This window comes from Cucurbita pepo, chromosome 12, assembly GCF_057944985.1.
Source record: "Cucurbita pepo subsp. pepo isolate OVF chromosome 12, ASM5794498v1, whole genome shotgun sequence".
Taxonomy (NCBI): Eukaryota; Viridiplantae; Streptophyta; class Magnoliopsida; order Cucurbitales; family Cucurbitaceae; genus Cucurbita; species Cucurbita pepo.
The window spans coordinates 11,104,214-11,116,739 of NC_141809.1; the positions used below are offsets into that span (position 1 = coordinate 11,104,214).

Below are 12,526 nucleotides of genomic sequence, written 5' to 3' on the forward strand. Positions count from 1 at the left end.
GGGCATAGATCGAGGACGATTCGATGAGTGAAGCCTAATTGACAGGCTAGAGACACAAAGTGGTCAGGAATTTTTGTTCTTTACAAGTGGTAGGTTCAAAAATACCACTCCTATTTGCAGCAGAATGCAATGACACAAACCTTGAAAATCTGAATTACATGTCTTCGAACAATAAAACACACAACACATCCGTATGTACAAATCAACATGAATATGAATATAAATCTCACATACACATCTTCCTTTCAATCAGGATTTCCAATTCAGCAAATATTGTACAAAAACAAGGAGATATCAGATATTATGGTTACTTTAGGAACACACAAACTTTCCCAAGACCTATCTAAATGTATCTAAACCAACTATTCTGGCCAAATACACTCCGACTCCGATGTTGCTTGCTATTCGAAAGCATCATTTGTATTACCAAACTAAAACTAACTCGATCGACCACGATTTAATATGAAGAATGAATGAATGGACAGTGGAATATTGAAGTAGCTTAATGGGAATACAAACTAGCCTTTTAGCATGTAAATTACAGCTAAGTTCTTCTAGCATCCAGCAGCTTTTAAGAATTTGTCATATGGACTTGAAGGAGGTAACCTTAACGAGTGACGCCCATATTCATGTGAACAAAGAAGCAGCTGATCGTGTCTTTTGTTGGTCTCCTTAGTATAATACTTCACATCCCCCGGAACGATTTCCATTGTCTGAATTGATAAAGACAAGAGAATGTTAGTAGTAGTTTTTCCTGATTCGATGAAATAATATAACTAAATTCTATAGCTAGAAGAGGGAAAACTATTCAGTGTGGCCAACACATTGTCGTGGCACCGTGAAACCATAAATTTTAGTCTCTCTTGTAACATCCAACGGTATAAAACTGTTAGCCACATTGTATCAAGCTCCTTGAATAATTTCTTCCAAAAGAGCCTGAAGGAAGAGCGGATTCTTTCTTCAAGCTCGGAAAAGATCAATAAGAATATGGAGTAAGATAGGCTACCACAACTTTTGAAATGATATTACTTACATTGACAGGTAAAGGAGAAGGTAAAGTTTCAATTTCACTGGAGAGTACTATTGCCTTCTCTTCCTTTGTGTCTTCCTTTTTGTGCTTGAAACTTTGAAGCACTGACATTTTCTGCTGTTTGCAAGTTATGAGGGCCTCGCATTGACTTTTCATTTGATCGTACGGAACAGGCGCCGAAGAAACTGGGAAGCTCGCAACTTGTCTGGCTGTTTCGAGCACCTGTAAATAGTACGGACATCACTCCACGGAGCCAACCTCTCAAGATATATACATATTAGCGAAGGGATATCCTAAGTTTCAGCAATAAGTAGTAGATGCATACTAATTCTCATTGCAATAACACTACACAACAAGCAGTAAGCATAAGTTCATAATTGGAGAAAATAAAAAATAAAGCGTTCACTAAGGTATAATGCTCTGATATATTCCATAAGTGCAAAATAGAAGGATTCATGTTGATAGGATTAAACAAGAACTTGAAAACTGGAGCACCATGAAATGTTTGTCTTACTGATTCCAAAAGCTGATTAACGCTTAGAATGTCGAGGTTACTGATGGAAATTGACGTTTTATGATTGGACTGGCTTCCACTAGGCTCGAGGAAGGCTTCGTCATCTGTCAAAACATCAGGAGACATACCCTGAAAGAAACACATCATGATTTTACTGATACTCTTTTAAAGGATAATGGTAAGTGACATACAACTTAAACAGGTCTCACCTCATCATAATCTGGAAATGCCAGCTTAGCAAGTGGAGAACTTGAATGTGGTGTCTCCATAAATAATGGAGCTCCTAACGGGTATGCCTCATCAGGCGAAAACCCGTGTAAAAGCTGCTCTTTAACACTTGATAGATCAGCCTAAAAGAAAATAAAGTTCATTAACACAATTTTTAACACTTGTACATCTTCCCTCATGCTTTTCAATTTTCCTTGATTTTAAGGTGCTACCTTGATTCTGATTTTTAAAAAATGTATTTATTAGAGTATCCACCCCTCATACATGTATGTGTAAGTATATTTTGATAGGAAATAATATCTTTGAAAGACTTGCTCATATCAGCTGTGCTGGGGTGGTCACTCTTTCTTTGATATGCTTCCTCCTAGTGTTTTAATCTCTAAAGTGTCTTAAAAGATCCCCCAAGTTATCATTAACTAAATTGGGTGTCCTTGCAAGGATCTGCAAATGCCCCCAGCCCAAGATTCGGCACCTAACGGCCCCGACGTTCTTTTGCATCCCTTATAAGCTAACCATGCTACCTACTAACCATAAGTTGCTTGTTTGATTGAAAACTTTCTCCAACACCAACGCAAGCTTTGTCCTCACTCGTATGCTTCCCAATAAAATTCTCAAGAAGTCACCTAATATAAAATTGTTCCAAGCCAAGCAATCTTGACTTGTCCGATGATTGAGATATATAAAAGAAAGCACTTTGTTGGGGCATAGGTAGTAACTATCGTTCTTTTCAAGTCTTTCTTGACAGTGGTCATGATTCATTCATGTATCCCTCCTCTTCTTGGGTGCTACAGTTTTTGTTTCTTAAGCGTTTCGAAGATTTTCATCTCCCCTAAACTAATTATATTGGGTTTCATATGCCTATAATACAGCTACATAATTAGCTTGGAGAAGTCGAACTTTTTAGGTATTGAGAGGTTCTGGGAAGATGGTTGACCTATTTCCAGTTTGATGCATCTCTTGGAAGGTTGTTTCAAGGGTATTTATCCGTTCTTTTCTCCCTGTCTCTCTCACGTACTCTCTCTTTTTTTAATTAGAAAATTTCCTTTCGACTTTATCCTTTCAGATCAGAGCCCTGTTCGATCTTTAGTTCCAGTTACCATTTTTATCTCGTTTTATTGGACAATTTTGCTTATCTTTTTCCATGAAAGCCTCATTTTTCAATAATAATTTTTTTTTAAAAATACTGCTCAACCAAACACTATAACTACAAGTTTAAAAAGTCAGCAAAACATTCTGGAGGCTCCATTCCTTTTCATAATCATAAGATATTCACAACTTCATATTGAAAAAGGCATTCAAATGCCTCATAGACATTGACTTCCACATGTTTCCATGATGCCTCACTTTCTTAATTATTGATCAAGGTGTTCATTAATTCTTTCGCGAAGCCTTTTTTGGCCGTCTTCCAGTGGCTCTTGTTACATAATGAAAGTTTTGTTTCTCGTGAAAAAAACAAAGGCATTTTAAAAAAAAATTAATTATGAAGTGTGATAAGAATCAATACCTCTGAGAGATTGGCATATTTAATCGTAAAGTGTGAGACCACAGTTTCCTTCAACTGCTGTTCATCTAATTCAAGTGTTGCTAGAAACTTCGTTGCAGCAAATTCATCTTCTTCTGACCCAAATGCTACACTATCCTTTTCTGACGTCACACGAACAGCCTGCAGCCTGGTATCATTAACCGACTGAAGGTGAGGATCAACCTGTCAGATTCAAAAGTTCAACTCTATAATTTTAGCACATTTGCTGCACAAAATAATCAATCTAAGTACAAGAGAATGTACTGATCCTATTTGACAGGTTTGAAGATTAACCATTTTATTATCTAATGATGCTTTAATGATGGGAGTCAACTCTGGGAGACCACCCGCCCGGGCTGAAAACAGAAGCATAAACGATGCCATGGAGAAGAGAGATCTTCTGCGAGAGGGTGGTAAACCGCCTTCAATAGGAACACAGAGATCTGTTAGTGGAAGGTACAACACAGGATGCTTAACATGTAGAAAGAATTCTTTTCATTAGAAACACTGAAATAATATACAAAGTTTATCAAAAGACACAATATCTCTAGTGGTCACATGATTCAGGAGAAGCAGAAGAAAATGTTATCATTTTAAGTTATTAACGAGATAGGTAACAAGTTCTTAATGTTCAAACTTGAAAACCTTGTTTTGCTTCCAATTATATAATAGAAAAGATATAATCACGAACTGCACAAGAATGTCAACTGAAAGTAAACTATCCCAAAATGATTCGCATGGAAAGATTCAATATCGCTATATTCAAACCCTCTGATTGGTGTTCTCTTGCTAATTTGTTTTCTCACTATTCCCCTAAGATATTTATAGTGAATTGAGATACATTTATTTTTACTCAAAAGGGTTTGTGTTTTAAGTATACTTTTGTAGTTTTTTTTAACTCTCTTTTAAGACTTTTTTTTTTCCCTTGAAATATTTTTGTATCTTTTTCTTTATCTCAATGAGATTGAGAAGGTTGTATCTTGTTAAAGAAAATTACAGAGACCGAATCCCAAATTTCACGAGCATCTAGGCAGGCACAGTAAGCTCAAGGCTGCCCTTTTCCCACATAATGAATAGTTTCCTACTAACTACAAAATGATTTCAGATTACCTTCTTGATCCACAGCTATGCTTCGAAGGGAAAATGCCAGCTGAAAACATCGTATGAGAGCCATGTGGCTTGAAGTCTGTTAAGAATCACGACTTAGCAGTTCTTTTTGTTTTTCAGATCAGCATTTAAGAGTGAACTCCTAAGATTCCAAACAAACTAAGTTATCAAGTAAATTTATCCAAAGAATTCACCTTAGACCGGGTAAATAGCAAAGCTATGCTATAAGTGTGGGCCATAGCCTCAAAATTTGCAGGGGTATTATCCGAAGATGTAGCTTGAACCCAGATTGACGAGAGCAGGAGACTCACTTGGTGACTGCTTAACCGGAGGGAAGTCAACTTCTGGAAAGTTTAAACATATGACTCTAATTTTCATTATAGAACGCTTCCATAGAGCAATGAATATAATATGAGCAATTTACCGATAGTAAGAAAAGATAAGTGTTCAGAATTTCATACAGTTTTTGCCTCGCTGAAAATGTGATTGAAGCTGGAGGATCCATGCATAGATGGATGTGTGACAGATTTCTCGGTGATGAAGTCGGCTGGTTGACTTTCTTCCATTCGTACCCCATTTATGGGTTCTGATGCATGTTTGTCTTCATCTTTAAAGGAGAAACTTCCACTAATCAATTTCTGTGTTGCACAGCCAAATGGTAACCATGAAACATTTTTTGAGGAAATCGCATTCAGTTCCATCCTAGGACACTTAATGGATGGCATAAGCACTATAGAGAAAATGTCGTGGGCCCCAATTCGAGTCTCGAGATCAGGGTGAGCCATTGCTAAAAGCAACTGATGAAATAGGGCATCAGGAAAAGCCTGAAGAAAAAACATGATAGATTTAGGATCTAAGTTTCACATAATCTTGGGATCCAGCAGCACATGTATGTCTCCTAAGCTCAGACAGTCCTCTCCTATCTCAAAAACAATGCAAAAAACATAAAAATTTTGCAGTAAGGTTACTTGCCTTCCTGTAATAAGAAACATTAGGAATAGATGATACTGCCATTGCAGTCTGATAAATAGCGGAGATTGTTGCTCGAGCTGAAATATTATTATTTGGAATATTCTCCAGCACAACAGCTAGCGTATCAAGTATGGGTCCCGCATCCCCTACCTGTTAGTTTCAAATGGTTTTAGTGAAAAACATGCAGTGAAAACCAGTCCCTCCAGAATGAAAAAATGAGAACAAGCTATTATTATTTGGAAACTCTATATCAATGATGATAGAAAAATATGCATTTATTTATTTATATTTACTAAAAGGAAGATAGTGTATTTAACAATTCTTGAGAGCAAGTAAAAACAAAGGAAAGAAAGGAAAAGATCAACAAATGCATAGTACATACTCTAGTGCCCAACCACTGCAAATCCAATTATTGAAAAGTAAAATAAAGAACCCACATGTGGAGGGTTGGCTGAAAAGAAATAGGAGAAAATATTGAAAAAAAAAATCGATAATCAAACACCATTAGATTTAAGGTAGAAACCAACTTTCGAGGGATTACCTAAGCCAAAGTGTTTTGAGGTCTATAGCCATAAAGCAAATTTCAATAGACTTTGTAGAATTAGATATAAAAACATTGTACAAGAAGAACACATGGCCTACCATAAGTTCTGAGACAAAAGGGGTTAAGCAAAAGACCACGCAGCAATAACACTCAAAATATTAGCTCTGCCAAAATCGGAAAGCATAAGGGATTTATGAAAAATACCCCCATTATTATCGAGGGAAAATAATCGTGATGATTTGATATGCATACATTTCTTAAGAATTCCATAGTTATTTTTAACTATTCTTGTAAAGGATCTTATGAATCAATGGTCCAAGTATGACAAAAATGTTCCGTTTAACAGACATGGACAGTATAGTAAGACAAGAAATTAAAAAAAAAAAAACCATATATTCATACATGGCTGAAGAGACTTGTACGAAAGGCCTAACATAAAACTGGATATTTCAGGAGGCTCAGAAAGTAATATGCCATAAATGGACAAGTTTTGGGGTTCATTTCATCATTGCCTACCAAACTCAATAACATCCAATTATCAGAATAAATGTGAAAAAGAAAAGAAAAGAAAAGAAAAGAAAAGAACCAACCTTCTTTGAGAGCTGAGAAATGCAATTTTCCAATGCCAACTGAAGGTCGGTACTCCATTTATCTGTGTCGTGTCCATTGCTAGATGCTTCAGATGAACAGAGTAGGCACTTCCGTAGATGTTTTATCAAATCAGTGATAGCTCCAATAATAGTAACCGAGGCTAGCGGTTTTGCATTTTGAACAAGTTGTGTGGTTACATTGATAATATCTGTTTGAATCTGAGGCTCTTTTACAATACTTTTATGATCCAAGTGCTTGACAAGAATCGGAAACAAAAGATACGAGTGATCACCTGGTATCAAGGAAAAAGTTTCACCAAAAAGGGGGGAAAATCAAACGATGGACAACAGTAGAATAACTGCTAAAAGAAACATACAACAACAATAAGTTTCAAATATAACCTGATTCAGCCAAAAGCGATTGCATAAATGACAATACCGAGCAGGCAAGTCCTTTTTCTAATGACCATTGATTTTCAGTATCAAAATGATGAAATAGAGGTTCAAACATACGCCTGACAGTTGTAGCTTCCTTTGCCAATCTAGCCATATTACACAAGCAAACTCTAGACCAATAAGAAGGGTTCTTGGACATATCCCTGTGATAATGGTGGATGATGTAAGAAACGGGCCCAGTGATCATGTCCGAACAAATAATGGTTGAACCAATTAAACTAATAGAACTATGGACTTACGTTTCAGCTTCCAAATTGATAAAATGGTTAAATGTTGAGACCTTTTGATTAACATCTAATATAGAAGAGCTATGGTTTTCTACTTTATCCTGTCCTTCAATGTATTGAGCCTCTGAATGAGAATACTGTCCATCTACTACGTAGTTCTCCAAAACCACTGATATAATCTATTTCGAGGACAAGTTAGAAAATTTCATATTAGCATGGATCCCAACAATATCTTGTACACACCAACAAAAAATCCTTTGAATTTTACAAGTTAAAAAAAGCACACAAAATACTCCGACGCCCTTGGTATTTCTGGGAAAAAGAAAAACGACGACAAGATTAAGAGACAGCTCACTTTGTCAAAGTCCATTGAGATGTGAGATTGCTCGCCCATGAACAATATCTACAAAAATATTTTTTAAAGCAATGCATCAGAATATTATCTAAACGAAGTAAATAATTGTATTAATGAGTTAACCGGAAAAAGAAAAAGAATCAAACTGGGAAAATAACCAGCGATTTCAATCATCAGGTTTCATAAGAGAAGCAGAATCCAAGAAGGGAATAGTTCTATCAATCTAAATAATCACATCTTCTAAGAGAAATCGTGAATCCGGTAAGCGAATATAGGACAGTGGATGTACCAGCAATCTCAATCATCACATGTATTAAGAGAAGCAGAATCTAAGTAGGATCTAATCTACAAAAGGTGAAGAACGCATCCAAAGAAATTTAATAACCATGGATAGAAGGAACTTTGCTAAATAGTATCAGACAGAGGGATTTTGAGATTCAGATATAAGAATGCTCTTGGCAGTAATCTATTTTGACCATTTCAAATTTGATAACCATGGATGAAGATGACAAATCAAAATGATGAAAAGAAAGTTGTACTCAAAATACATTTACAATTATCTAGAGTATTAGCATCAGGCCGAGAGAGGGAGAGAGTAATACCATAGAAGCTAGAGCTTGAAGTCCAGCTGACCGCAAATGAGGTGCCTCCTCATTACTCTCACCTTCTAGAGCCAATTGGCAAAGTTTTGGAATGATGCCCTCTAAGTTGAACATATATGTATTATCTGTCTACTTTATTTGGATAGTTAGTGTCATATAATCACTAAATGATAGGGCAGAAGATTCAAAGAGAGAGTCATCTTCATTAAGATACAAGGGAATACCATGCTTGCAAAGCTTCTACTTACACAGGATGCAAAAAAATTACAAATGCATTATCCATCAGTGGGTAAAGTACGTAATAACAATTTCACATGCAACATAATAACAAAATCAGCAATGAAGAGTATATTCTTCAAGTACCTGGCTACGTATGAAATCAACAAGGATATTGCAACCAAGAATCTGCACATCATCATGCCGTGTTTGTTCTAAAAGAGTTCGAGAAATCCCAATTAAGCTATTAGCAAATAGTGGCCTGCAAGAGTTGAAGTGTTTAGGTAAATGAAATGCAGAAAATCTGATTTCATGAAAGATCAAAGTACATGTTTTCCAAGCCTAGATCATAAGATTTTATTCAATACTATCATATGAATAGTAATTCAAAAGTAAAGTGGTACTCGAACTCTCAAAACGAATGATTCCAGTTAAATTGCACCATGATTTAGTAAATCAAACTTACATCTGGTCTTTGCACATTAATAGAAGTTTTCTGTATATATATATTACAACTTTCACATATCCAAAGTTCTCATTCCGCAAATCTTTGTAGCATCTTTGCTCCAGGTGTTCGGTAATCTACAAAGTCAAAATCAAAGAACAAGAGAAAGAGTGAAAAACTTAGCTGGGACATTTAATAAATAAGTTTAGTGCGTTTAGTGAAACACACGCCAAAATGCAGACCACAGAGCCTTTGGAAGAAAATAACAAGAAGGGGCTTTGGCTGCTAAGAGTCGGAAACAAAAGACCGCCACGTAAAAAAAAGTAATATGCAAGCTAGGGACTAAAGGAAGCATGAACAGTATGAAATTCTAAACCTCCTCTAAAGACCCCGCAATACCCATAAAAATCCTTCTATTCCAAATATAGTATAAGATAGTTAAGACACCACTTATCAGTGGAAACCTTTAATTCCAAAAAGGTGGAAACAAGAATAACTTCTAACAACACAGTGTGACATGACTCACTCAAAACTAAAACCACACGCAAAATACCTGCAGTAAGCCCAACCAAATCATCTTTCCAAATGAACACCTCCAAAATACATGATCAAAATCCTAAGTTTATAAGGAACGCACTACTAAGGCATAAGCATCAAAGAGGGTCTTTCTAGATAAAATTCATGGAGTTGATTCTCCCGAAGACAGCAGGCCAAGAGAATATTTGAACTTTCTTTGAGGTTTTAACCTCCCAAAGCTTAGAAGAGAAAGAAGAATGTAGTCCGTTGGGTGAAAAAACAAGGCTATAAATATCCATAACCTTTCTTTCAGATTGCTGTTCTTAATTTATTTTTCACACTGCATCTTTGACTTCTTATTTCAAAAATCAATGTTAAGAGTGACATCAAAAAACTTCTTGTGACTCGATCGAGATTATCATGTACATCAGACAAAAGGGTTTTTTGTATGCTGCTAACCTACTGCATTTATGTATGACTCTTATACAAATATTTCATAACCAGAAAACAAATCCAAGGATACCTAAAATCGAAATTGCAACCAATTCATTTTGAAACTACAACAGCTTTTGATCAAAGACGGAAGAAGATTCCAAGTATGAATAAGAGGGAAAAAAAAGTTACATACCTTGGGAATACGCAACGGGTTCTTTGAAGCATAGTCACAGAGTTTACAAATTTGTCTATCATTTGGTTCAGCATCCTAGCAGATGAAGTTATAAAATAAGTAGACATATAAAAATTGAAATGTACATCTACAGCGAATAAGATCAAGAAACTATACAACACAATATATCTTTTCTTACGAACACATTTGTTATAGCCAAAATCATTGTCATTGATTCATTGTTATCAGAAGAGTAAGAGAAGTGAAGAATAAGAGTCGCTAGACTTCCAAAATCCATGGTTATTAATTCACAATTCCAGAACTCTTACCTGAATCCAATTTGTTCTTTACTCTAAGACTAGCAAAATTGGCACAATCATTTAAAGCTTACACGCAAAGACCAGCTCCTCACCTGATTACGAGGAAATATATCAGCAAGGAACTTCTTGTATCGTTTCACAGGCTGTCTTGATCTCGCCCGCATAGAAGGACAGAAGAAACAGAGGCTACCACAGGCAGGAATAACCCGCCTAGACATAACCCCCATGATTTCTCAAGAAATTCAAACCTGCTCTGAAAGTCCACGAACAGAATCACACGAACTCATGAACAATTGTAATTCAAGACAACCAAAGAAGAACAAGTTTATATAGGTCATAACATACTGTCAGTATTAAATCGATTCAAAACCCAACAATGAAATGTGATGAATTATTGAAGCAGAGAAAGAGAGATCTTACCAAACTGAAACAGAAGCTAAAACAAGTAAAGCGGCGGTATTCACCAATAAGAAATCAAACTCTGATCGGAATTGCGATCAAGCTATACTACTGCGGGCGTGATCTATAGCACCCTGAAGAAAAATCTTCCAAATTTTGGAAAGAAATTTTCAAAACCCAGAAATGGGTCAATTCAGAAAATGGAAAAATCGTAGAAATTAAAGAACAAAAAGAAAAGCAAAATTAAAAATTACCTGAAATGGCGTAATGTGGAGGAAGAGAGAAATCTAACCCATAATCGCGAGATAAAAAACAAAAATAAACAAAATAAAATTAAAAACAAAAGAAACAAAAAGGGAAAAATGAATGAAATTCCGAAGAAAAAAATTAATATGAAAATGACAAAAGTCCCAACGGTCCCGTAAATGAAGGGATCATACTCCCTTTCTTTTTACAGAGTGATTTCTAAATACATCAACGTTGCTTTTCTTTTTCTGATTATTTTAATAAAAAGAAAAAAAAAAAAGGTTTTAATTTAAATTCTACAACTTTTTTTTGTAATTGGTGTAGCTTTTCAAATGTCTGCTTCTAATGATAAAAATTAAATAATTTATTTACTAAATTTAATCTTAAATTTAATATTATTCGACTCCATATATGTAACCATCATACTTTTAATATATGATTGATCTCGCAGAAGTCGTCATTTAATCGGTGGTTCTTTGTCTTAATCTAAAAGGTATTTAATGCACCTCCTTCAACCCCTAATAAAGGTATAAAACCAAATAGTTTAATTAAAAAAATTATGGTGTACTAGTTTGATTGGATTAAAAAAAATCTTTTGGACCAATCTAAAATTTTAATAGGGTTCACAACTCAACCGAACCCTCTATTCTCGAGTTTGGTTGGATTGTCGACTTGTTTTTTTTTTTTATTATTATTTTTAAAAATCTTACTTATGAATCATCATAACGCATTACTAACCTCTGCTACAAATGTTAAATATTATTAATCTTTAAAAAAAATATTAAATAATTTGAATATTTCGATATATATATATATATATATATATATATATATATATATAAAATATCTTTTCCACTCTAAATGAGTCCAAGTGGGATTTTGGGGTATGCCATAAATGCAAGGTAGGTGTGTGGGGGTGAGACAAGGGGTTCCCTTAATCGATGGCAAAAGGCATAGCTGTCCCAAATTTGGCTGCTTCTTTACCAAGCAATTTCCCAAACTTTGGCCTGCATTATAACCCACGCCATTTCTCTCTTGTCACTATCTTCCTGTCTCAATCAATGCTTCATTGTTGTTTACATTTTTGTTTTTCAATTTTTTTTCGTCCAAAACCGAGTAGGTGTCGGTGCACCGTTGCTCCGAGGCTAAAAATGAGGAAGTCGACATTGATGTATTAGTAGAGATGTTTATGGGTCGAGCTTAAATGGAGAAGTCTTCTCCATTCTCGTTGTAACGGCCCTATTTTTCTTAATAAAATAGAGACATCATTACATGCATAACATTGTTAGGATCGATATCAGTCGTTAGCTCTGATACCAGTTGTTAGGATCGCACAACAACGCACACGCTCGATTTAGATGAACACAAAGAAAAAGGATGGAGAAAATTGCAAGGAGAACTCTGGCTAAAAGGATTTTTGATTGATCACTTCAGGTATGTACAACAAGAGAGAGTAAAGAGAATAGAAAGTACATTTTTAAAGCTCTACCGAACCAGATATATATATGGTTTAGTTTATTATATATAGCTTTACCAGATTTAGCCATCTACTATATATAGCTATTTACCATATATAGCTTTACCGAATATAGCTTTACCATATATAGCTTTACTATATATAGCTTTACCA

The 12,526-nt window shown here is 35.2% G+C and overlaps 1 protein-coding gene across 6 annotated transcripts; it reads right to left on the reverse strand.

Annotated features, from left to right (window-relative positions):
* Positions 1–208: 208 nt before the first annotated feature.
* On the reverse strand, positions 209–11,085 carry LOC111806846 (protein SEMI-ROLLED LEAF 2). 6 transcript variants are annotated; one of them, XM_087129184.1, is made up of 21 exons: positions 10,905–11,082; positions 10,672–10,784; positions 10,344–10,499; positions 9,953–10,027; positions 8,830–8,945; positions 8,511–8,625; positions 8,148–8,276; positions 7,546–7,593; positions 7,203–7,369; positions 6,910–7,106; positions 6,508–6,800; positions 5,374–5,523; positions 4,863–5,225; positions 4,596–4,745; positions 4,405–4,480; positions 3,589–3,716; positions 3,277–3,477; positions 1,754–1,894; positions 1,545–1,673; positions 1,034–1,252; positions 209–713 (listed from the first exon to the last, which is right to left on the reverse strand). In XM_087129184.1, exons 3-21 carry the CDS (start codon positions 10,476–10,478, stop codon positions 555–557), a joined length of 2,991 nt encoding a protein of 996 aa, XP_086985310.1. In that variant the 5' UTR covers positions 10,479–10,499; positions 10,672–10,784; positions 10,905–11,082; the 3' UTR covers positions 209–554. The 6 variants fall into 6 exon arrangements, with proteins under 6 accessions (XP_086985310.1, XP_086985309.1, XP_023548113.2 ...); XM_087129183.1 differs by having other exon boundaries at positions 10,344–10,504; positions 10,905–11,081; XM_023692345.2 differs by having other exon boundaries at positions 10,672–10,796; positions 10,905–11,081.
* Positions 11,086–12,526: the final 1,441 nt, after the last annotated feature.